This window comes from Sorex araneus, chromosome X (genome assembly GCF_027595985.1).
Source record: "Sorex araneus isolate mSorAra2 chromosome X, mSorAra2.pri, whole genome shotgun sequence".
NCBI lineage: Eukaryota > Metazoa > Chordata > Mammalia > Eulipotyphla > Soricidae > Sorex > Sorex araneus.
This window is the reverse complement of record NC_073313.1, coordinates 169,647,565-169,674,761: the sequence shown is the minus strand read 5'-3', so window position 1 is coordinate 169,674,761 and position 27,197 is coordinate 169,647,565. Positions and strand designations below refer to the sequence as shown.

Sequence of the window (27,197 nt, the reverse complement as noted above, 5' to 3'; positions counted from 1 at the left end):
GAGGCAAATGTTATCACTATATATGGAAAGCAAGTCTTTGGAACAATAATGAACGAACTGTATGGTGTCAACGTTCAGATGGCATTAATGTCACAGGTAATTCTGCTTAAAATTTGTGTAGAACCTTGAAAAAAATCTGAGAACTGTGTGTTAAAAGAATTAACTCATAAATTATAAGCAAGTTAGACTTGGCAATGACCTTAAACAAACTTAAGACAAAATTTTATAGAAATAAATCATCATAAAGTTACATCTTAGAAAGCAAATATTTCTGGAGCCAGAGCAATAGTACAGGAGGTAATGAACTTGCCTTGCTCGTAGCCAAGCAGGTTCAATCCCCAGCACTCCATAAGCTCACCACAAGTGACCTCTGAGCACACCACAAGTGACCTCTAACCACAGAGCTAACAGTAAGCCTTGAGTACCACAAAGTGTGGCCAAAAAAACAACGCAAAAAAGTAAATAATTCTCTCCGAATATGCATATCAGTCAATGTGCAGAAATCAGCTGAAACACACACAAAAAATCCTCAAATAGCATTATCTGAAACAGGATCTAAAGAGTTCCTAAAAGACAATGGTAGCTTGGAACAATGGTCTCTAAAAATTTTAAATAATATAAATTTCTCCATGAAAAGTTTTTGGTACTATATCTCAACATGTACTAAAACATAAAGAAATAGAAATTAAGGGAGTTTTTCAAAATTTTATTAAATTCTAAAGAAATTAGTTTAGGGGGTAATGTACTTGCCTTGTATGTGGGCAACCAGGTTAAACTCCTGGCACACCATTTTGTTCCCTGATGTCACCAGGAATTACCCCTGAGCACAGAGCTAATAGTAAGCCCAACTACTGTTAGGTAATAGGAAACTAAAATATTTTTGGTAATATTGTAAAGAACTCTTGCAGTGAATTATAGATGCTTGTGTTCATGCACTGGAAATGGGTTTTGAATATTGTGTTATTCATGATTATTAATATTTAAATATAGATTGAGGAGAGGTTTCTCATTATAGTAGATAAAATTTAATTGAGAATGCTTAATAATTTTAAAGGTTTTTAATTACTTTTAACAAAGAAAATTAATTGTCATTGTTTTTGTTTAGTTTGTGGCTGACAAAGAGCTTATTACAATAGTAGAAGAATTTCTGTTCTCTAGGCATAAAATTGTCAGCTCTACCTTTTTCTTTTTTGATTTTACATTAGTGATATTTTCTTCTATCTCAAGTTTATCCCTGCAATAATTTATCTTAAGATACTTTTCCAAATTTCTATATAAATAAAGTTATGTAAACTATAAAAATACTAAAATTTCTTTCCAGTTCTCAACAGATCCCTCCCTGAAGGGATACATACACTGATTTTGGAGACATTGGGTTAGAGGGAAAAGACCCAAGTTATCAATTTCACACCTATGAGCTAAACTGGATCATGAGGGATGTATTTATTTTCCTTTCTTTGTGGACTGTATTTCAAGTAACAGTGAAAATGTAGACCTGTTTTCTATACTACCTTGGGCATAATATTTCTGCTATAAATTGTATTGTTGAAAATTATAATAATGTAAAGACAAAACTCCATAAATGCAATGAATATTGTAAAATAAAGTTTAATAATGCCCCAAAATAATGAATTTTATAATTTAGTATGTATAATTCTGAGACATACAGCTAATGTGTAAAAGCTTAAGAGATATGGTATTGTCACTCTCACTGTCACTATTCCACTCAGTTATCTAAAGTTACTTGCTGAGCATCTACAAGTACCATATCAGCTATATGACTATCCCTTCTAGTATTTTTACATAAAATTTTAAAAATATGTGAGGGGGGAGATATTGCAGCAGGTAAGGCACTTGCCTTGCACACAACCTATGTAATTCTCTGTACTACATGTGGTCTCCTGAACACAATTGGTGGGGACCCCAGACAAACCATAATGGTAGAAATCTGTATGTTACTTGGTATGTGTCTATATTCTTTTTGAATGTATTACAATATTACCAAAGCTTTTGATATTTTGGTCTTATGAATTCATCAATGTCATTCATTAACTTTTGCTATATGGAACCAGCTCAGTGCCTAGTAGAGCTGGTGTAAAATATACACAGAAAAGTTCTTTGAGAAAATATCTCTTTTACTCCTGAAATTAAATTGAGATTTGATTCATTCTTTAACGGATCCTAGCATTCAGTCTTTCCAAGCATGGCCACATGATAGAATTGCATTGTAGCAAATGGATCTAAAGCTACTGAAAACATCTTCTATCATTTAAGCTTATCTCAAACAATCCAGCCCAGAGTAATGGATAAAGTAAGACAGAGATACAGGTCAGCAAAGAGATTTTTTTTAATGATGTGCTTGGAAACTAGCTGATTTAAGAGAGATACATGTTTGTCATAAAAGTCTGAACAAACAATGATGTGACTTCCTTCGTAGGAGGCTGCTCTTCGCAGGCACGTCCTGCTGCTATCCGACACTGTAATCCTGCCTGCAGAAAACCTTTCTCTTATTGCACACAGGTGAGTCAAGTGCTAAGAAACTTCCAGGAGTATAGTAAGTGTTGCATTTAGCATATGCTGTCAGAGAGTTCCCAGTCTGCTACTGCTACAGCTGTTGCATGTATCCACTATACCATCTAGAGGCATCTGCAAGAGTCATTCAGAGCTATTAAGAATTTTTTTGTAGGAGCCCAATTATCTGAAAACACTCTTCTTTTTATTTTTTTTTACTAGTTTATTTTTAATTAGAGAGTCATCGTGAGGGTACAGTTACAGATCCATACATCTTTGTGCTCATGTTTCCCCCATACAAAATTCGATAACCCATCCCTTCACCAGTGCCCATTCTCCACCACCAGTAAACCCAACATCCCTCCCCCCCTCCCCAGTCCCGTCTCCCCCCCACCCCACCCTGCCACTATGGCAGGGTATTCCCTTTTGTTCTCTCTCTCTGATTAGGTGTTGTGGTTTGCAATAAAGGAAACACTCTTCTTTTTAGAGCCAGATTGATCAATCTATTTTAGGTTAGCCAATAAAAGCTCAGATTATTTATTATCCTTTTCTTAGTCTGAACTATTTTGAAAAGTCCAAGTCATGTCCATTTTTACTATTATTTACTGAAATTGATTAAATTTATGATCAATGATTAATATAAGTATTTAGGTAAATTTCAATGACTTGCATATTTGTCTGTAAGATTATATAACTATATATTATGTCTATATTCTGTATTATAATATATCAAAATATAAAATGAGTTTTAAAATATGTAAACACATATCATTTTTTAGAAGAATTTTTTTTACTTTCTTCCCACTAACTCCTTCTCTCTCTGAATCAAAACTATATAATATATTTTAATCATGGTGTGCATGTGTATAAAGTTACATTCTTAGGGTAATATCAATGGTACAGTGGATAGGGTAATTGCCTTGCACACAACTGAACAGGTTTGGTCCTTGGCATTCCACATGAACATCAACAGGTGTGGCACAAAAATAAAATGTGGTGTTCCTTTAACAATTATCTTCTTATACTAATTGATTTCCAAAAAAATTAGTTGGTTAAAAATAATTCAAACTCAATTCTAATGTCACTGCTACCTCAATGTGAGTTATTTGATTTACACACACAGATATATTTTTGAGGTAAAAATTAATTACATAAAGGTAAGTTTGTACATGATTTAGGGCACAGTATTAACATACTATACTCAGTCTACTACTACCCTTTATAATCTTTGTGATTATAATCTTAAATTTTTTATGGGATATTGACATTTCCCTTCCTTTGATTACTAAATGCCACACATGAATGAAATATGTTACTTTTTTTATACTTGCGTCTTAGTTTTTATATCATGACCCCCCACTACCTTTATTCACGCTAATGCAAAAGGCAAGATTTCATCTCTTCTAATAGCTGAGTATTCCATTTGTGTATACATACCTTGTTCTTTATCTACACATCTCTGCTTGGGGATTTGGGTTGTTTCACATCTTGGCTACTAGAGTGGGAGTACTCCTGACAGTTAGGGATCAAGCCCAGATTGGGTCTGGGCAAGGAAAATGCTTGCCCACTAGACTATCTCTTTGGTCCTTAGTTATTGTAAAAAGTGCTACACAAAACATAATTACTCTTGAGATAGACACCTAGGAATAGAATTGTGCGAATCATATGGAAATTTTAACTTTTAAGAAATATTTATATTTAATTCTTCACCTCAGAAGAAAAATAGTAAATTATCTTAACAGTTCAAAGAGGAAGTTGCAAAAAGATCAGCAACAACTTCACTGGGCTAATGACTTTTGAAAAATAGGAATATCAGTTCTGGTAATAAATAAAATATGAATTATATTTCCTTTTGTACTGCTATTGTACGTTGTTATACTCTGGTTTAATTTCATAAATTTTAGACAAATTTTAACTTAGGTTAACAGAGATTATTTTGAAAATATAATTTTAAGAGATGAGATATACATACTATTATCTTAATTTGTTCTCTCCATGAGCACCATGTGATAGTATCATTTAAAAGCAACTAGAGAGAATTTAGTGGCCTAGACCTCATACTTTACTTAGAGGAGTTCTGTGCTACTCTCCTGAGCACAGTCAGATGTGGCCCCAAACAAACAAACAAACAAAAAAATAACAATTGGAAACACTGCAACAATAAGTATTATGACATAAAAAATACAAAACTATGGACAATTATTAATTACACAATCTTTTTCACACATTTCTGGTTTGTTTAAAATTTTATGCTTGGGGGTCAGAGAGATAGTACAGAGGGCAGGGATCTTACCTTGAATGAAGCTGACATGGTATGATCCTCTACACTCCATATGTTCCCTTGATCACTGCTTGGGGATCACCAAGCCAGGAATAAGCCCTGAAACATGCTGGGTGTGGAAAAACATAAAATAAGATTTTGAATTTGATTAATAATGATAAACATGAGTGACTCTATGAGGTAAAGTCCTGTAAAGAAATTGCCTGATGAACAACTTTAGGTGGAGTCCTAAATGTAAAATCATAGATTCATGTATTCCCTCTTATTTTTTCATTTTTCTTAATTGTTTTTAATCTTTGTTAGATAATGAATAATTATTTCTAATTTCACTTCCAGAAGTAAAATTCCTTTCCCATTATACTTCATAATATTCAGCCTTTTGAGAGGTCTCTTTTACAGAAAAGAAACAAGGAATGTTTAGACAAATATGAATAATGCATTGTCACAATACCAACTGGAATGTGAAGGGGTGTGATACTCAAATATTTCAATAATATATATATGTATATTCATTCTTATTAGACAGGAGAAAGGGACTTGGTGGAGTCTTTTTTCCACACAAATGACTTCTTTAAGCATAGAAGCTAACCTATATGTAAAAAGTTAGTTCAGAGAAGTTACTAATAAATAGTAGAGGCAACTGGTACATCTACAGACAGAAGCAGCTTTATATCTCAAAGATGTTCATTAAATCCTCATTACTTGACTTCTCAGTATACAGGGAATATTGGAGTGAATGGGCAGCAACCTGAAACAATGCTAGAGTTGAACATAATAAATTAAGTATTTTTATAAATACTTTTTATACTTTTATAAATACTTTTATAAATGCCTTAAGTATTTTTATAAAGGAAAAAGGGATATAATCAACTCTATTAACAAAGAATTGTAATTTTACATTTAAACCATTGAAAAATGTGACGAGGTTAAAAAAAATCTGATGATACCTTTGAGACTTTACTGTAAAATTCAGAAATATAAAAAAATGCATTGGATTATGATCTGTGTGGTAGTTTGTTGATGAAAATTCTAAATGTCCACAAAATATCTTAAAGTTATAAAATTCAACATTTTAGAATGTTCGACTTTCTCATCCTCATAACTCACTGTGTAACCATAAAAACATGTTTTATGCTATAGGGTGGAGTCTGTGGTTGTGAGAAGGGCTATACAGAGATAATGAGATCAAATGGCTACCTGGATTACTGCATGAAAGTGCCTGGTTCAGAGGATAAAAAGGCTGATGTTAAAAACCTTGCTGGGAAAAACAGACCCGTGAACTCAAAAATACATGATATTTTTAAGGGATGGTCTCTTCAACTCCTTGATCCAGGTGCGTTTCAGTAATAAGTAAGGTTTTAGAAGCTGGGGATACCTCAGCGGTAAAGTGCAGCCATGAGGCGACAAGTTTGATCACCAAGCCATCTGGCAAGCCAGTTGTGATCCTGATACCACTTGCACCACAATTGTATGTAAAGCATGTAGCTCCTGACAAGCACCAGAGAAAGTGTATGACCTCTAATTCCAATAACAGCAATAACAAAAGTTTATCTGTGACAGGAGTTGGGGTTCATATTATGACATTCATATTATGATCATCTTATTTTGGGGAGAATGGACAGGATGAAGAGGCAATGCTCCAGATTAAGGCTACTCAGATATGTGTGGTATATAATATGTGACTCTCTTTAAGTGTAAAATTTTCTTAAAGATGATTGAAGGTAATTTGCACAATAACAGCTGAATTAAGTAAAAATTATCTCTGCCAAAGATCATACTTTTATAATCACAAATTTGTATATTTAAAATTAAAAACAAATACTGGGGTTATTCACAAACATGCATATGTTTTAAGAAAAGGCTCCAAAACTTAAAAGGTTTGAGAAAGACTGGTGAAATGGTGGTGTGTTAGAGATATACGTCAAGACTTTAAATGTACCTGTCTTGTGTCTAAATATAAATTCTTCGCATCTCTGGATCTGTTTTCTCATCATGAAATCAGTGTAAAAGGACCATTCCTTCAGGGTTGTCATGGTTATTAACACAGTAAGGGGGCCTGTTGGGCTAAGAGTTGGTGTTTATTGTAGAAAATAGTAACTGTTTGATTAGATACTTTCTGTATATCTTATGTTTCTGACCTGGTGATTTTACATGAATTATCTCTAAGTTCTTGAACCAAATGAGAAGGTAACATTTAGAGATTAGAAAGCACAACTTGCATCATCAATAGATAACAGGAAAGTTTGAAAGTGGTTAGTAAAGCTTGTTCTGTAGATATCTCTTTGAGGAGACAAAAGTTCTACAAGTGACTGAATGAATGGTAAAAGTCATGGCGCATGGGGAGGGCAAAAACAGAAAAAGATCAGGAAAAATATACCTTCTGATTCTCTGCTCAGATACTAGGTTCTTTTACCATGCCAAGTATATGTTGATGAAAGTTTAAATAAGGCAAAAACTAGAGCCTAGGTTCAAAGAACCCTAGATCTAGCAGAAGAAATATTTAAGAATAACACTGAGGGGCTGGAGCAATAGCACAGCGGGGAGGGCGTTTGCCTTGCACAAGGCCGACCCGGGTTCGATTCCCAGCATCCCATATGGTCCCCTGAGCACGGCCAGGGGCAATTCCTGAGTGCAGAGCCAGAAGTAACCCCTGTGCATCGCCAGGTGTGACCCAAAAAAGCAAAAAAAAAAAAAAAAAAGAATAACACTGAGGCCAGAGCAATAGAACAGAAGGTAGGGAGCTTTCCTTACACACAGCTGACCCAGGTTTGATCCCCAGGATCACAAATGGTCCCCAAGCCCTTTCAGAAGTGATCTCTGCTGGGTAAGAACTCAGAGCAAACAAAAATGATACTTATTCAACTTTTGATTTCCATGTATATATGAATATGCCATGGAAATTTAAAAGAATCTCTCTCATTTTATGTCTAAGATAACAGGATTTAAATTTGAGGAAGACATAATATGAAATGGAACCAGACTTACTTATTATTTTAGACCCAGAAATATAATTAGGGTGAGGTCTCAGGGAAATTAATCTACAAATCCATAATTAAGTCCCTATTGGGAGGTGTGGCTAGAGCTTCATCAGTGATATTATATGTACATAATGAGTATATAGGTATCCATATAAGTATGTGCATATATATGTTTTTGTGTGTATGCACATACAGAGGGAATTTAAAAATTTCATTAGCTTCTCATGATGAATATAAATTGGAGCAACCTTTTGGGAGGAAAGTCTGTTAATCCCACTATTTAATTTAACCTAAAATCTCTCTCCTGGGAATTCATCATAAAAAAACATTTACACAGGGCCAGAGTGATAGTACAGTGCATAGGACGTTTGCCTTGCATGCAGCTGACCTGAGTCCAATCCCAGGCATCCATATGGTCCCCCAAGCACTAACAGGAGTAATTCCTGAATGCAAAGCCAGGAGTAACCCCTGAGCATTACTGGGTGTGACCAAAAAAGCAAAAAAATAAAATAAAAATTTACACATACATTAATGTGTAAATATTTATTATATTACAGATTACTATGTAGCAAAAGAGTTAAATCAACCTAAATACCTATAAATAGGATGAAAAACTGTTTTTGGCATATCGAATACTCCATGGGTAGTTTGCCAGGCTCTGCTGTGTGGGCGGGATACTCTTGGTAGCTTGCCGGGCTCTCCAAGAGGGAAGGAGGAACTGAACCTGGGTCAGGCGCATCCAAGGCAAATGCCCTACCCACTGTACTATCGCTCCGTCCCTATCTTAGTTCCAGTATCATGCAGTTTTGATTATTATATCATGCAGTTTTGAAGTTAGTATCTCACTTCTACTGAAACAGTGGACAATAAAACTTTCTGCCATTCTGTTTCTTATTACTGCTACCAGTTTCCTTGTAAATCATTTCATAATTTCCTATGCATATGAAAATTTATGAGTACATAGACAAATAATGTAATTTTAAGAAGATACAAATGGTTCAGCCCATGAACTGACAGACCCTCTGATCAATGGGTCAGAACTGAATACCTTATGATAAACCATACATATGGGCAGTTAATTTTCAATAAGGGAACTCAGTGCATGAAATGAAGTAAAGATAGCCTCTTCAAAAAACGGTGCTGAGAAAATTGGATAGTTATATGTGAAAATTAAAGCTGATTCTATATGTTACACCTTACACAAAAGTCATTTCAAAGTGGATCAATGACTAGAAACTATAAAGTACATTGAGGAAAATATAGGCAGAACAATTCAAGATTTGGGCCACAAAGGAGCCTTCAAAAACCTGCAAAGGGCAATACAATAAAAAATAAACAAATGGAACTATATAAAATTAAAGAGCTTCTGCATGACAAAAAGAAACATGGGTTAAAACTAAGACAGCTACTGAATGGGAAAAAGTATTTGCATTCAATATATCAGGTTAAGGTTTGATCACGATCACAATCACGAAATCCCATTAAGCATCAATTTCTCAAGCAGGCTCAGTAATCTCTCATTTGGTCCTTTCCCTGAGATCTTAGAAGTCTATCTCGACTCGGCCCTCCCAATGATGTTGCACTGGGGGCTCTTTCAGGGTCAAGGGAATGAGATCCAGTTTGTTACTGGATTTAGCATATAAATACACCATGGGAAGCTTGCAAGGCTGTCCCATGTGGGCAGGAAACTCTCAAAAGATTGCCAGTTTCTCCCAGAAAGAAGTAGGCTACAAGCTTGCTTTTAAGTCTCTCTCTGAATGTTGGCCTTTGATGGGATTACACACACCTGGGTTATTCTGCGGGTACCTTCATGCATAAGGCCTGTCCGAACAGGTGGAGAGGGGCCTCGAGCATGGCTGTAGCTAAGTTCCGGTGGTCTTCAGCTGCCAGGAGCTCAGCTCGGGGTGGGGAGGGAAGCTGGAGCCTATCCCCTCCAAGGAGCCCCGGGGAAGACAATCAGGCATGCGGGCAAGAGACTCTCTGCATCACTCTCTTCTGAGAGCTTGCTTTTAAGTCTCTCTCTGGATGTTGGCCGTTGATGGGATTATACACACCTGGGTTCCTCTGCTGGTACCTTCATGCGTGAGGCCTGTCCAAACTGCCAAACACAGGCCTAAGGTTTAATATCGCATTGCTCATCGATTTGTTCAAGCGGGCACCAGTAACGTCTCTCATTGAGAAACTTATTGTTATTGTTTTTGGCATATCCAATACGCACGGGTAGCTTGCCAGCTCTGCCGTGCAGGCTCCATACTCTCAGTAGCTTGCCGGGCTCTCCAAGAGGGGCGGAGGAATCGAACATGGGTTGGCCACGTGAAAGGCGAAAGCCCAACCGCTGTGCTATCACTCCAGCCCAAGGTTTGATATCCAGGATACATAAATTATTTGTGAAGATCAACAACAAAATAATTCAAAAACCCTATCCAAAAACTGAGAAAAATGAATAGATACCTCTCAGAGGAAGAGAGGAAGGTGATCAGTAGCACATGAAAATATTGCTTAGCACCGCTTATCAGCAGAGAAATCTAAATTAAGGTGACAATTAGATACCATCTCACACCAGTGAGAATGACACATACCAAAAATAGTAGGATCTATTGTTGGTGGAATGTGGTGAAAAAGGAGCTCTTATCTGTTGGTGGGATTATCTTCTACAGTATGTATGGAAAACACTATGGAGAATTTTCAGTAAATTTAGAATTGAACTGCCATATGACCCAGCAATTTCACTTTGATTTTATGTCCTGGGGGTAGATGCCCCAATCAATCAATCAATCAATCAATCTCTCTCTCTCTTTCTCTGCATACCATTATTCATTGCTGCTTTCAGTACAATAGCTAAGATATGGAATAAGCTTAGGTGTCCAATAACAGAAGAATGGATTGTAAAGATGTGATAGATATATATACAATGATGTGATGAATATATACATAAAGGAATACTATGGAGTTGCAAGGAACGATGCAACCATGCAATTTACCGCAACATGGTTGAAACTGAAAGATATCAGGTTTCACGTTAAGTGAAGTAATTCACAAAAGAAAGACAAATACAGGATTATCTCAATGATATGACGTATACAGAATACTGGATGAGGAATTGTGCTACAGTAAAAGGAGAATGTCTAGAATGCCCTTGACCTTAGTGTTTACAGAAGAGAAGGATGAGAAGGAAAGAAATCAAGAAAGAGGGGGTAGAAGAAGAGAATGGAAAGTGATGAGTGAACAGTCATCAGCTCTTCAGTTATACTGGTATTATGGGTGAGTGATATAGTAATATGGGCTGGAGTGATAGCCCAGCAGGTAATGTGTTTGCTGTGCACGCAGCTGACCTAGGTTTGATATTCTCTGTCCCTCTCGGAGATCCTGGCAAGCTACCAAGAGTATCCCTGCCTGTACAGCAGAGCCTGGCAAGCTCCCCGTGGCATATCCAAGATGCCAAAAACAGTAACAAGTCTCACTATGGAGATGTTACTGGTGCCTACTCGAGCAAATTGATAGCAATAGTGCTACAGTGATAGAGCAATATATCCAAAATACAGACTCAACAAAACTGAAAACATGATAGCTAAGCCACAGTCAATGAAACTCTACAATGTGTCTGTCAACTTAAACAAGTAGCAATGATGTGAGGGTTGGGGTGGAAGGGAATATGAGAACACTGGTAGAATGAAGTTGACACTGGTGATGGAATTGGTGCTGAAATATATGCCTAAAAACCAACTAATGATAACTTTGCAAATCACAGTTCTTCAATTAAAAAAAAAGTGAGATGCTGCTTTGTTAGTGTGAAACTATACTTACTCTTAATAAATTGGCTTAAAAGTGTGTATGGATTAAACAGAAATATAAGAGGGATTGGGTAGCATTGAATCATCCCAACACTTTAGTCCTAAATTTCAGAAACAAAATAGAAAAAGTAATTTTAATTCAGTGAAGTCTATTTTATTGCCAAAGTTAAAAAGTAAGGTATTTCATCATTAATGTTTCAAAGAGAGCAGAATCAAAGCTTTGTTAAAATATTTATGATCATATAAAAATATCATTACTAGATGGAAACCTCATTGTAAAAATTGATTAAGGCTTGAAAATATCTTGTAAACAAGAACTTTAATAGGCAGTCTTAATACTATTAAATGTAATTGTGATTTTTATTACAAACAAGTATTGTTTACAATATATTTTTAATGTTGTTCATCACACAGAAGACTTTAGAAAAGATGCTTATCGGGGATATCACATTTGATTATATTCAGAAGTGTAACTCTATATATGTATTACTTTCAGAAAGAAATGCAGTTCCTTAAAGTGCTTTAAGAATGAAGGCATTCCCATAGAAAGAGCTCATTCATATGTGGAATATAAAGTAGCAGAATGAGACACTAACACCCAAGTATAGTAGAGATTAGAAACAGGAGGTCTGCCCCACAGATTGGAAACTGGCCTCACATGCTGGGGGAAAGGACAGCAGTGACAGAGAAGGGAACACCTAGTAGAGAATATTGGGAGGACCTACTCAGGTTGAAAGCCGAGTACCAAAAGTGGATTATAGACTGAACATGATGGCCACTCAATACCTCTATTGCAAACTACAACATCCAACAGGAGAGAGAACAAAAGGGAATGCCCTGCCACATATGCAGGGTGGGGAAGTGGGGGTTGGGGTGGGGGTGGTGGGAGGGATACTGAGAAAATTGGTGGAGGAGAATGGGCACAGGTGGAGGGATGTAAACCAAATACAAACATGAAAGTTCATAAGTTTGTAACTGTATCGCACCATGATTTACTAATAAAAACTGAAAAAAAAAGAATGAAGGCATTCCCTTTCTCAGGCCATTTATAAATGTAACTAACTAAGGATTCATAAAATAGAGTGAAATCCACTGTATTGCCAGTATGCTTCTCAAAATCAACTAATCTATCTTATGTATAAATATTCATAAACCCAAGTTATAACATCCATAGAAGATAGCACAGAATAGAACAGGCTGTGGTTCTGTTTTTCTTAACTCTGGCAGATCTAAAATCTGTAATATTTGCTTGAACACATAAGCTTATAACTGTACAGTAACTTGGTGAATTATCATGTCTGGTTGTGCAATTTTGTTTAGCCAAAATTACTTGGGATACTAAACTACCAAAATTCTTATTAGCATTTCATTTGTTCTATTTCTGTTAGCAAATGTTTTAAAATACTTTTGTATTATATGTATGACAGGGCTGGAGCGATAGCACAGCGGGTAGGGTGTTTGCCTTGCATGTGGCCAACCTGGGTTCAATTCCTCCATCCCACTCAGAGAGCCCGGCAAGCTACAGAGAGTATCTCGCCCACATGGCAGAGCCTGGCAAGCTATCCGTAGCATATTTGATATGCCAAAAACAGTAATAACAAGTCTCATAATGGAGAAGTTACTGGTGCCCATTCAAGCAAATCAATGAACAGCAATACGACAGTGCAACATTGCTATATATATGACATTACAGGCATATTAATTCAAAATGTCTAAGTATTTTGACTTTTGCAGTGCAAAATTAAGCTGAGAAGTACATTGTGAATTTAGATTATTAATTTTTATGCCTGCTAAGATTGTTATTTTAACTCTCTTTTAAACAGATGGCCGAGTAAAAAATTGGGTTTATGGAGTTTCAGGTGGTGGTTTTCTTATCATGATTTTCCTAGTATTTACTTCCTATCTTGTTTGGTAAGTACTAAACTCTGTTCAAAGTCTATGATTATATTTTTATAAAATTGCACGTTATATTAAAGAAAAATATGTTTTTCTTTGGTTACTATAATAAGACCGTTTAATCTATCAATAATCACCAACAAAATTATTGAATAGCTGAAATAGGAGATAACTACTATTTATTATTCTCACCTGATAGTTTTCTTTACATTTTCAAAGATTCAGCTAGGAATATGGGAATTCCATTTTGTAAGCAACAATTTCCAAAAATGTCATTATTCTCAGTAACTGAAGATTTTCTGATTGTATAAAATATATTTGAATGCTTTTAGGTGTGCTAAGAATATTTTATTGACTTCTTAAGAAGAACTCTCTACTTTTTTTATTTGGTATCTTTTTCGACTATTTTCTTTAAAATTTTACTAATTTAAATCTTAATTCAATTCTAACCTTTGTTTATTTAGCCTCAGATTGTTTCTAAGAACACATAGGCTTATAAATCTATGAACTTGCTCAGTAAAAATACAGTGGAGAAATTTAGATGATTTTTATTTTTTCTATCACCCAGAGTGTTAGAAATGGAATGCCTAGAAATTAGATTCAACTAATCTTTCTGCAGTATTATAGTAAAAAGTAGTATCTGTAAAAAATTACAAAGGTGGAGCATGCGGGAGGGGGAGATGCAATGATGTGTGGTGTTGTCCTCGGGCACTCCGGGCAGTCTCGAACGCGCCACACTTGTTTGGTGTTCTCGAGCCACTGTCTATGGACTGGATCAGGATGCTCCTCCTTGTGCTCTGCTTCTGTGTGTGCCACTGTGCTCTCTTCTGTCTGTCTCTCTGTCTCTGTCTTTGTGGTCTCTCCTCTGGTCTTTTCCGACCTCTCTCTGTTTCTGCTTCTGTGTCTTCTTCTGTCTGTGTTGTCTCCTTCTGTGTCTTCCTGTGTGACTTCTGTGCCTTCTCTTGTATCGTCTCCCTGTTTCTCTGTTCTTCTCCCATGTCTTCTTGTGCATCTCCCCCTCTATCTCCTCTGTCTCCCCCATCTTCCCCCACAGTCTTTCTTAGTTTATATAGCAAATTACATAGGGCAGTAACACAAAGGTGGGTTGAACATTAACAAATCAACAAAGAAGGGTAAGACCATTTCTCCAGGAGATTAACAAAATCTCATCTAAGGAGATTACTAGGAGATCCAGTCAAGGGTAGGGTCCAAACAAGGGTGTGTCAGGGTATGTCCTTTTCTTCCTTCCTCAGCTAGTAATATGCTTAAATAGTTATAGTAAATTTACTTATAATATTTCTAGCAATGTCATTCTGTATGAGCACAGTAAGAGATATATCAGACTTAAAGTTTGGTTCTTCCTGAGGACATATATATTCCAGAAAACAGTCCTCAGGCCAGATTAGTCTTCCTAACCACAGCAGGGTCCTAGTCTCATTGTTAATTTTGGACCATGACAGCATTTGTCTATGACCATGCTCTCAACTTAGTTGAGTATTGTGGCACTTTGGCCTGGCCCATTTCGATGCCAGGGTAGCTCACAGCTTGCCTGGATCTATTCTGTCCCTCGTCAGGACCCTGCTTCTGGGGTGCTAGGAACTAATACAACTGAGTTGAGAAAGCAGACACACGGGAGTAAATATTATTGGAGTCAATCGGCTCCCAAGTTACAAAGCATAACATTAACTGTCTTCCTGTATCCATACAGAAAAGCCATTGCTCTAAGGTAAACTAAGTTCCCTGTGGCAAGACTGAAAGGACAAACACCATGTAATCCTACAAATATCTTTGTTTATTTATCCTATAATCAAATGATTTAATCAATTTTTATGCTTGGGTGATCATTTTTAAGTATTGCTTAGGTCTTCACCAAAAGGGAAGAGACTTGAATAAAGTTTAGAGAGCGATAGGATGATAGGAATAAAAAAGGAAAGGAATTAAATTAAAGGTAAAAAAGGGCATGAAAATTTGGCAGATGCATTTATTATTGATAAAAGGATCTGTATGACAGGAAGAACTAACAATACTAAATATATATGCACCTAATGAAGGACCAGCAAAGTACTTAAAACAACTACTCATAGACTTGAAGAAAACATCAATAGCAACACAATTCTAGTGGGAGACTTCAACACTACTTTATCATCTCATGATAGATCAACCAGACTCAAGCTTAACAAGGACATACAGCATCTGAGGGAAGAAATGGAAGAAAGGGATTTAGTAAATATATACTGGACACTTCATCCTCAAAAAGCTGAATATACATTCTTCTCAAGTGTGCGTGGAACATTCTCCAAGATAGACCACATGCTGAGCCACAAAACATACCTCCATAAAATTAAGAAGATAGAGATTGTATCAACAATCTTTTCAGACCATGATGCGCTGAAATTAGAAATAAATCACACACACGAACAGAAAATGAAATCAAACACCTGAAATTAAACAGTTCACTATTGAACAATGAGTGGCTTAGAGAGGAAATCAAAAGATTCCTGGAAACGAATGACAATAAGGACACGAGTTACCAAAACCTATGGGACACAGCAAAAGCTGTGTTAAGAGGAAAGTTCATAGCTCTACAAGCATTCCTTAGGAAGGAGGAGCGAGCCCACATAAGTAACCTAACCTCACAGTTTAAGAGATGGAGAATAACCAACAAAAGGAGCCCAAACCGAACAGGAGGAAGGAAATAATAAAACTCAGAGAAGAAATTAATGAGATGGAAACCAAAAAAATCGATCCGAAAGATTAATGAAACCAAGAACTGGTTCTTTGAGGAAATAAACAAGATAAATATACCTCTAGCAAGACTCACAAAAAAAGGGAGAGAGAAAACCCTAATACATAGAATTAGAAATGAAAAGGGGGACATTACAACAGAAATTACAGAAATTCAAAGGATTCTCAGAGATTACTTTGAGAATCTTTATGCCATGAAACATGAAAACCTCGAGGAAATGGATAAATTTCTAGACTCCTATAGTCTCCCAAGGCTGAACCAAGAAGACCTGAAATACCTGAACAGACCTATCACCATCAAAGAAATTGAAACAGTAATAAAAAGTCTCCCCAAGCATAAAAGTCCTGGCCCAGATGGATTTACTAGTGAATTCTTCCAAACCTTTAAAGAGGACTTATTCCCAATCCTCTTTAAGCTTTTCCAGGAAATTGAAGTATCAAAAACACTTCCAAACAGTTTTTTTGAAGCAAATATCACCCTGATACCAAAAACAGACAAAGATACCACAAAGAAAGAGAATTACAGACCAATATCCCTGATGAACACAGATGCAAAGATCCTCAACAAAATACTAACAAATAGAATCCAACAACTCATCAAAAAGATCATACACAATGACCAAGTAGGATTCATCCCAGGGATTCAAGGATGGCTTAACACTTGCAAGTCAATCAACATAATTCATCATATTAATAAAAGAAATCATAAAAACCATATAATCATATCAATAGATGCAGAGAAAGCATTTGACAAGATTCAGCAGCACCCGTTTATGATGAAAATTCTCAGGAGAATGGGCATCAAAGGAACTTTCCTCAATACAGGAAAAGCCATCTACCAAAAGCCCATGGCAAGTATCATTCTCAATGGGGAAAAACTGAAAGCCTTCCCTCTAAGATCGGGAACAAGACAAGGTTGCCCGCTTTCGCCACTCCTATTCAATGTAGTATTGGAAGTCCTGGCCATAGCAGTGAGACAAGAAAAAGGATATCAAGGGCATACAGATAGGAAAGTAAGAAATCAAGTTATCACTATTTGCAGATGATATGGTAATAGTACCATATAGTACTTGGAAAACCCTAAAGACTCTACAGAAAAGCTCCTAGAAACAATAAGTCAATATAGTAAAGTGGCAGGCTACAAAATCAACACCCAAATGTCCATGGCTTTCTTCTATACAAATAATGAAAGAGAAGAAAGAGACCTTAAAAAGCAATCCCATTCACAACAGTACCTCAGAAGATCAAGTACCTTGGAATCAGCTTAACCAAAGAGGTGAAGGACCTATACAAGAAAAATTACAAAACACTACTTCAAGAAATAAAGGAGGACACTAGGAAATGGAGACACATCCCCTGCTCATGGATGGGAAGAATTAACATTATCAAAATGGCAATACTGCCCAAAGCACTATACAAATTTAATGCAGTCCCTATCAGGATGCCCATGACAGTTTTCAAAGAAATAGACAAAACACTCCTGAAATTTATATGGAAAAATAACCCCCCACGAATAGCTAAAGCAATCCTTGGAAAAAAGAAGATGGGTGGTATCTCCTTTCCCAACTTCAAACTCTACTACAAAGCAGTATTAATTAAAACAGCATGGTATTGGGATAAAAACAGACCTGCAGACCAATGGAACAGAGTTGGATATCCTGTCACAGACCTCCAAATATATGGCCACTTAATCTTTGACAAAGGAGCAAGAAATGCAACGTGAAACAAGGAAAGCCTCTTCAACAAGTGGTGCTGGGAAAACTGGATAGCTACCTGCAAAAAAATGAACTCTGACCTCTGTCTAATGCCAGGCACAAAAGTCAGATCAAAGTGGATTAAAGACCTCAATATCAGACACGAATCTATAAGGTTCATAGAAGAAAATGTAGGCAGAACTCTCCACAACATTGAAGCTAAAAGCATCTTTAAGGACGAAACAGCACTGACCATGCAAGTGGAAGCAAACATAAACAAATGGGACTACATCAAACTAAGAAGCTTCTGCACTTCAAAAGAAACAGTGACCAAAATACAGAAAGAGCCCACACAATGGGAAAGAATATTTACCCAATACCCATCTGATAAGGGATAACTATCCAGGATATACAAGACACTTGTAGAATTGTATAAGAAAAAACCTCAAACCCCATCAAAAAATGGGGAGAATAAACGAATAGAAGTTTCTTCAAAAAAGAAATACAAATGGCCCAAAGGCACATGAAAAAATGCTCCACATCCCTAGTCATCAGGGAGATGCAAATCAAAACAACAATGAGATATCATCTCACACCACAGAGACTGGCACACATTCAAAAGAACAAAAGCAACCAGGGCTGGTGTGGATGTGAGGAAAAAGGGATACTCCTTCAATGTTGGTGGGACTGCTGACTGGTCCAGCCTTCTTGGAAAACAATATGGACAGTCCTTCAAAAACTTGAAATTGAGCTTCCATATGACCCCACAATACCACTTCTAGGATCCCGAGGATGCAAAAGAGCACAGTAGAAATGACATCTGTACCTATATGTTCATTGCAGCACTGTTCACAATAGCCAAAATCTGGAAACCACCCGAGTGCCTAAAACAGATGACTGGTTAAAGTAACTTTGGTACATCTACGCAATGGAATACTATGCAGCTGTTAGGAGAGATGAAGAGATGAAGTCATGAAATTTGCTTATAAATGGATAAACATGGAGAGTATCATGCTAAGTGAAATGAGTCAGAAAGAGAGGGACAGACATAGAGGGATTGCACTCATTTGTGGAGTGTAGGGTAGCATCACATGAGGCTGACACCCAAGGACGGTAGATACAAGGGCCAGGGGGATTGCCCCATAGCTGGAAGACTGCTTCATGAGCAGAGGGGAGAAGGCAGATGGAATAGAGAAGGGATCACTAATCCCTTCTGATGGCTAGAGGAACCAGTTGGGATGGGAGATGCATGCCGAAAGTAGATAATGGACCAAACATGATGACCTCTCAGTGTCTGTGTTGCATGCTGTAATGCCCAAAAATAGAGAGAGAGTATGGGGAATATTGTCGCTTTAGAGGCAGGGGGAGGGTGGGAAAGGGGGGGTATACTTGGGATATTGGTGGTGGGGAATGTGCACTGGTAGAGGGATGGGTGTTAGGTTATTGTGAGATTGTAACCCAAGCATGAAAGCTTGTAACTAACTCATGGTGATTCAATAAAATTTTAAAGGTTAAAAAAAAATTGACAGATGAAAAACTACTCTCAAAGCAATAACCTGGTATATTGTAATTATATTGCAAAGGAGTTTGTAAATAGCTTACATGCCACTGCTTCTTAATACCTGTATCTCTGATTCAGCATTGTATTTTTCACTGAAATACACAAGCAATCCAAAATTAACATTAAATGAAGCTCATAAATTTTATCTTTTTACATTTCCTCATTCCTTCTGACTTAAAATTATATTTACCTTAATTCCCATAGCAATAAGCAACTTTGAGGCTTTTCAGCAGAAATATTTTCTGATGTCCTTTAAGGCACTGGGGATTAATTACACCATTGCATTTTGCTAACAATGTTCTAGAGATGTTTTCATATGAAAGATCAATGTTATTTTCCTTTTTTATGAAACTAAATTGAATTAATATTTCTGTCATTGCTCAGATCTATTTTTTTCATAGCCACCTCAATTTATACTCATATTGCTCTTCCTCAAATATAGTCATTTGTTTAGCCTCTCTTCTCCTCAAAATAGTAGCATCCTATTATTAAGAAATCAAAGTTCCAGGGACTGGAGAGATAGTACTTATTGGGTAGTGTGCTGCCTTGCACATGGCAAACCCCCAGCATTGCATATGGTCCCCTGAGCACTACCAGGTATAATTCTTGAGTGCATAGCCAGTAGTTATGTTTGAGCATCACTTGGTATAACCCAAAAACAACAACAAAAATCAACGTCTCATTCTATTTCTTGCCAGTTGACTAAGATCTCTCAAATGAACTTAGACAGTAGTTAAAATTTACTTTCTATTATGTTTATCCCCCTTTGTGATACATAAAAACAAATATTTTAATATCTATTTTATTGAATTTAATTAGAATAGTAAATTGATTAAATTGATGTATACAGTATGCACTAAATATGCTTAGTCATAAATTCACATTATCGACATTATATATTCACTATACTTTATTTAATTTTGTACTTTTTAAAATTCACATTCAGAAGTCATACTGCTATTGCTTTCATTCACATTTCCAAACTCAAAATTACTCTTTTAAGATAGAGCAAGTTTTGTGAATCTGCTTGCTTTACTGTTTCAGAGATTTTCTTCTCAGATCCAAGGACTTATTCATATATATTAGTGAAATTACACTTTTGGGTGCTTAAATTAGTTCTATATATATCTATGATGTGGGGGTGGAGCTAGAGCGATAGCACAGCAGGTAGGGCATTTGCCTTGTATTCGGCCAACCTGGGTTTGATTCCTCCACCCCTCTCAGAGAGCCTGACAAGCTACAGAGAGTATCTCACCCGCACGGTACAGCCTGGCAGGCTACCTATGGCATATTTGATATACCAAAAACAGTAATAAGTCTCACAATGGAGATGTTACTGGTGTCCGCTTGAGCAAATCGATGATCAATGGGATGACAGTGCTACAGTGCTGCATATCTATGATCTCTATTTTAAAATATATCTCTGTATTATAAGGGCTTTGTGGTGAAAGGATATGAGGGATGTTATGGCTAAGCCTTACCAATAAAGCACAATTTTGATGTTTTTATTTATTTTTCCTTATTCACTTATTTGTTAAATAATCTATTGTCCATGATTTCTAGAGACAAAGGCCAGAAAAAAATCTAATATTTCAAAAAATAACAAAAAAGGATCTCACACAAATTGCTTTGTTTAGCCCTCACAATAACCTGATGAGGTGTTTCTGTTATCAATACTTAAATAACTTATCTTTTTTAACTTACTGTCTCTTATTAAAGTCTGATAAAAGTCGACTTTTTTTTTAATCATATACCCAAGAGTATATGTTCACTTAACTGCTCTCCTGGAATAATCCTAAACATAGTATTCATGTTTATCAAATTAAATAAGACTAAGAACAAACATATGCATATCAAAACACACATTATTTACTAATATATATTAACTGCCTATCGAAGTCAAGTGATATTTATCTCAGGGCCACTACTATTAAATAGCTTTCAGAAACAGAGGAGGTGACATTTTGATGACTTTTTTTTAACCTCCAAAAGAAGGCTGTTAGGACAAGAGAACTGTAATAAAATACTAATTTTAGGTGTCTATTTTGGATAAAAACTGTTAATAATGCGACTGGTAAATTCTCTTTAGAAAATGTATCTTCTTAGAAGACTTCGCTCATCAGCCAGTTGAGTTCAGAGTTTTGAAAATATTACCAATGTACCTAACTCCCCTGGCAATGAAGAGCAGGAGGGAATTTAGTGGAGGTGACCACTGAATGAACATATAGTTAGTCTAGATATAGTGCCAGAAAGTCACTCTGGAAAAGTACATCAATTTTGCCCTGCACAGCACATCTAAGAAAATGAGCTCCCATTATGTCCAAGTTTGAGTGGCGCCCATGTCTAAAGGATGACACTTTCATGTTACTTCTAAATGTCTATTTTCTGTTTTCATCAAGATAATCTTTACTGGCCTGGGGATACCTCCTATAGCTTGATTTCAAGTGCTGAGAAATGCCAGCAGCTTACCTGTCAGTTCATAATAAGCTCGCTTTTCTGGCTTAATGGGTTTATCCTTTGCTGAAATGCAAATGACTGGGGAAGAGGTCACTGAAAAATATGCCAGTCAATAATATCTTACAGCCAGGGATGCCTGTTGGTTTATTCCTGTGCTCAGCTAATAGTAACAGTAAGTGTCAGGATAGTGTCAGGAGTGCTCCATTAAAAAGAGTGATGAGATTGCACCTGGGCCTAACTGGAAGGAGCAGTGTGATAGATTAAAGATGTTCATGGTGGCTAAAGGATGGGTAGTGGCAGGGTATGGATGAAGCTCTGCCCCAGACCTTTGTGGGTTCGTAGTTATTGAGGCAGCTACCCCTTGTCTGATATCTGAGTTGAGGGGGGGAAAATTTTTTTAAGTATGTATTGAATTTTTAAATGAATGACAGAATTGAGAGAAAAGGAACTTGGGAAAATTAAAACCAGTTTTCCTACTGTTGATTTTACCAAGGGTAGCCCTGCCACTCAACTTCTCCCTTAGAATCTTTATAGCTCTACATGAAGCTTCGTAACACTTATTGAACTAGCATTGTACCATATTCTTCAGTAGTTTCCAATACTAGAGACCCTTAAATTCTATGAAAGGTTTATATTCACAGTTGTGCTTTTAGTATCCATAAAGTCAGAAGTTAAAGATACATAGGAAACTTAGATCTTCAGCACAGAAACACAAGGTCCATGGTAATCAAAGGACTACATATAAGACACCCCATTTTTTCTTTCTATTCATAATTTCATATATGAAAAATAGCATAAAATAGCTCTGTAGGGCTAGGGATTTGACTCAAATGATTGAGAATATGCTTTGAACATTCCAGGTACTGGGTTCAGTTCCTGATATAGCAAGAAACCTAAAAAATTACCAGGTTTGAAGGGGAAAGACATAATTTGTAAAAAAAAATTCAAGCAGAATTTTCTACACTCTCCTTATAGAGGCTGGCTAAGTTTAAAAATCTCCCAATTTCCCCATTTCTCTTTGCCCGATAGCCCAAGCAAATTCCAATCTAGACTGTACTGAGAAAAATCTCTGGTGGCACCTATAGTTATCCTCCCTCTACTTACCTCCCAACTACAAAAACAAAAGCAAACAACAACAAACGTGTGACTTTGAACATGTGACTTTGATAGGGGCAATTTCTGTTCTCATTTCAGAGTTTCCTGTTTTCTGATGTTAGGACCATTCTCCTCTAGCACTACTGTCACCGCTGGGGCAGGTGCACCATGTCATTCCCAGTTGCCTTAAACTATCATTTTTTTGTAATTTCTTAGTGCTGTTAGAGTTCTGTGAATTGCTTGGAACCTCATTTCAATCTGGATCCTTGTTAGAGATTAGGTTCAGCAATTTACCGAGTTATTCATGTAGAGTTAAATTGAATGGTATTTAGAAAATTTTTCAGTCATTTCCCGTTGGAAAAAAATAGAGCCTGGGAAGCATCAGAGGCCAGACATTATTGCATAGGATGTAAAATCCTCTTTCTGCCCGCCTCCTCAGCTTCTGTTTGGAAGGTATCTTTTGACAGCCTATACCCGGCACTGGGACAATCATTTATTGAACACCTCCATCCCAGGGGCTGGGGTTGGTTACTGTCCCCTGTGGTTTTTTCATTTTACTGAATCATTGTAGTTCATTTAATATTTAATTTCAGTCACCATGATTCACAATTTTACATTACTGTCCATGACAAGGTTTCCCGTATTCAGCATTCAAATAGCACAACCCCACTAGAGTGGTTTTTCTCTTTACCACTGCCTCAGTTTTCTCTCCCTTCATCCCTTCATTTTAAACTTATCCTTTTAGCTCAAATATTTGCTTCAAACAAGAAAAATATTTATCTTTGAACTAGAAATAGAACATTTTATACTAGGAAATTCCACTTTACAGCCATTTCATCAAACAGTTTTATTTTCATGATGGTAAAGTTCAAGAATCATAAATTTTCTATTAACCATCCAGTGAAAAAGTTAGATACAAAGACCATGTAGGAAATGATCGTGTATACAAGTACACAGATAAATAAATAACAAGAATAGGCAAACCTGAACAGACAGAAAGCTGAAAAATGAGTGGCAAGGTGTGTGTATAGGGAAAGCATTGCTTCATTAGTAGAGAATTTCCTTTTGGGGGGATAAAAATGCTCAGCAACTACAAGAGGTGATGGTTATGCAAACTTGTGTATGTTCTAAAATGGAATTGGAATGCATGTTAAAAATTTAAATTTAAATTAAACATATAAAAAGTTATTCAACCCATTGCTGTCTGGTTTATTGAGACAAAGAGTTCAAAAGCATGCAAGCATATTCAAGTGTATATCATACTTGTCACTCACTGACTTTTGAAGGTCACTGACCCCTTTAGTATGTATCTGTAAGGTAGTAATAATCCTGTGCTTCTTTCTCAGAGTTGTTCTAAAATTCATTGAGATATTTGATTTAAAATACTCATCACTGTATTTAAGACTGTATATGCTTAATGAAAAATAAGATGTTTCTGTAAAACAATTAGTATAGAAAGAAGACAAGGAGCAAGGGTTTCTGTGGTAGGATATAACCACAAATATTCATACATAAAATGAGAACTGCCCATACCAACATCAAAGCAGCACATTTTGCCCCTGATCTGGAATATCACTGTGTGACTTGGGAATGTTACTCAGCTTCACTCTCTCACTCTGAGAAGCAGTAACAACCCTCCCTGAAATGGTAAAGTTGCAGACCTAAGTGAAAGAGTTTAGGTCAGACTGTTTGATGTGAAGTCAGTGAATTCTTGTTTGGTGACTTGGCAGCTAAATGTTTCAGGCCAAAATAGAAGCATGTTTGTTTAAAATATAAGCCAGTGTTAAGGCAGGGGACAGTCTGTCTGGCTTCTCCAGCTGCTTTTGGTGTCAGACATCTGTGGTGGGAAATTTGTTAACTTAGGAGTTGGTGAGCAGCAGATGTTCACATTACTACACATAAATAAGAACAAGAAAATAGGCCTAAATAAACTCATTGTTTCCAATGAATCTCATAGGTTTTGAAAGAATGATGGATTTTTAAACACACAGAAACACACACATTCACACACATACATGCACACACGCTTATATATGCACTAGAAAAGTAATAAAGATACTGGTCCAGAGAAATAAATATTTTGACATTTAACCACTAGTATTTCTGTCTCAAAAATGACTTTGACAGAGTTCTATGTATTTTCTTTATCTGAAAAATTATTTTCTCTTTGCAGCAAGAAGCCAAAACCACATCAAAGCACACCTCCCCAACAGAAGCCTCTGACCTTAGCCTACGATGGAGACTTAGACATGTAACCTGAAAAAGAAATCCAAATGTAGACATCAACTGCCTTAACTGCTTTCTCTTTTGTAGCTCTCAGACTTCTCAGTTTTTTGAGGAATCTCACAATGTGATATATTGGGCAGAATACAAATACTACAAGTATTGCCTCAACTTCATTTGGACATGGAGTCAAGGATTGTTAGGTCTGCCATTTGCTTTCAATTTGTGGGTGTGAGTGTTATTTTTTTTATTTTCCCAAGCGACCTGAAAATCCTTCTCTTCCTACTTGGAATCAGGAGGAAGAAAACATGATGAAATTCCCACAGACTTGAGTAAATTTATCTTCAGCAGCATGATGACAATCTGGAGGAAAGTGAAATCAAGGCATTTTCTGTAAATGAGTCTGACACTGTATTGTTATGCACTATATTAGTGCAAGTCTTTATTCTTCCCATATTTCAACACTGAGTTTTCTAGCGTTTACATTGGTTCAAAGACTTTCAAATTGGATTGCCTATTTTCATGAACACAGAGAGAATAGGGTACCATTTCAGAAGTTCTCTGAGTTTATACTTTTAAATATTGCATTTTATTTTGTAGCCAGGGGTTGATGGCACTGTGGCTTGCATCTACTGAAAAATGGAGTGATTGTAATTGTTGGGCTAGGTGAAAGATAGGTTTCTGAATGAAATGTGTTTTGAATGTTAGGATGTAGAAATGAAATAAGTGGTTATGTTGGAGAATGAGATAGATAATTTGATTAATAAATTGTATATTAGAAAAAACTTAGCCATGTAGATACATCATTAACCACACACAGTTGTAATTCAGTTCAATGATGATAAACTCTGCTTTTGTAATTTCAATTTTCTTATCTTGATATTTATAAATTCTTTTTTTAATTTAATTATCTGGCTTCATTTAATATACATCAAACACCAATCCTGTTTGTAGCAAGTCTTGGTTTTATAAGGTTTCACTATCTAAAACAACATATTAAAAAGCTGAAATCATTTTATGAAGATAGTTGTTTGCAATTGATGTTGAAAGAAAGAAGATGCCATCTTGTGGTAATGACTTGTATTTATAACAAATAAAGTTCTCAAGAGACTGTGATGTTGGCTTTTTAGATTTACTCACTTTTAATGAGCTATAGTTTTAGTAAGATAACCTATGTCACTGTTTTGGAGTTGAAAATCATAAAACACTGTCAGAGAAAAGAAATCTTAAGCCACATTATTAACACTAGAGGTGTTGATACATTTTAAAATAGTATAAACTACAAGTATAAGGATTAGATTCTAAGACCTGTAACTCTTAGATATTAGAAAAATTGAACTAATGCAAATTCTAATATATGAATGGCCCAAGAAAATAAGAATGTTAGACATGTTATACAATGAGTTCTAATTTATACTATGATTTCTAGTAACCATTTTAACACTGAATATTTATCCAGTGGCACTGTGGATTTGAAATTAAATGAAAGCTATTAAATTCTTTCAATAGTATGTTTGAGGAAACAATAGTATTTGGGCAAAAGATTCATCTTGGTTCAAGAGACCCTGCTTCAGAAATATAGCCTGACTGTGCCCTATTTTATTCTGCAAACATTTTTCCCTTATATTTTTCTGTTCAACAAGTTTGCCACAAAAGATAAAAATAATGTTTAGTAGTTTACTTTTAACTGTTTAACATGATGCAGTATGCCTATTTTGGTCTTGTTTGGGGGATTTTCAGGGCTTATTCTTGACTCAACACTCTAGAGTCACTCCTGGTGGAGGGATGGCCTTTGAAGAACCATACGCTATACAAAGATCAAACCAAGGTCAGCTGTGTGCAAGGCAATCTATGTTCTATATCCCTGGCCCCACTACTTCTATTTTTATATAATAAAAATGATGGAAATATGGTTGAGAGGAAACATGCTTTACATATAATTATTACACCCAGCTCTGTTAAGAC

At 36.1% G+C, this 27,197-nt stretch overlaps 1 protein-coding gene across 1 annotated transcript in view; it reads left to right on the top strand.

Moving 5' to 3' along the window:
• THSD7B (thrombospondin type 1 domain containing 7B) overlaps positions 1-26,343 on the top strand; it is a 1,129,969-nt gene extending 1,103,626 nt beyond the window's left edge. Inside the window, exons 24-28 of the mRNA XM_055123230.1 lie at positions 1-96; positions 2,438-2,520; positions 5,933-6,125; positions 13,385-13,472; positions 25,183-26,343. Coding sequence (XP_054979205.1) covers positions 1-96; positions 2,438-2,520; positions 5,933-6,125; positions 13,385-13,472; positions 25,183-25,264 — 542 coding nt within the window. The 3' untranslated portion in view covers positions 25,265-26,343. The remainder of the gene's footprint in view (positions 97-2,437; positions 2,521-5,932; positions 6,126-13,384; positions 13,473-25,182) is intronic.
• The last annotated feature ends 854 nt before the right edge of the window (positions 26,344-27,197 follow it).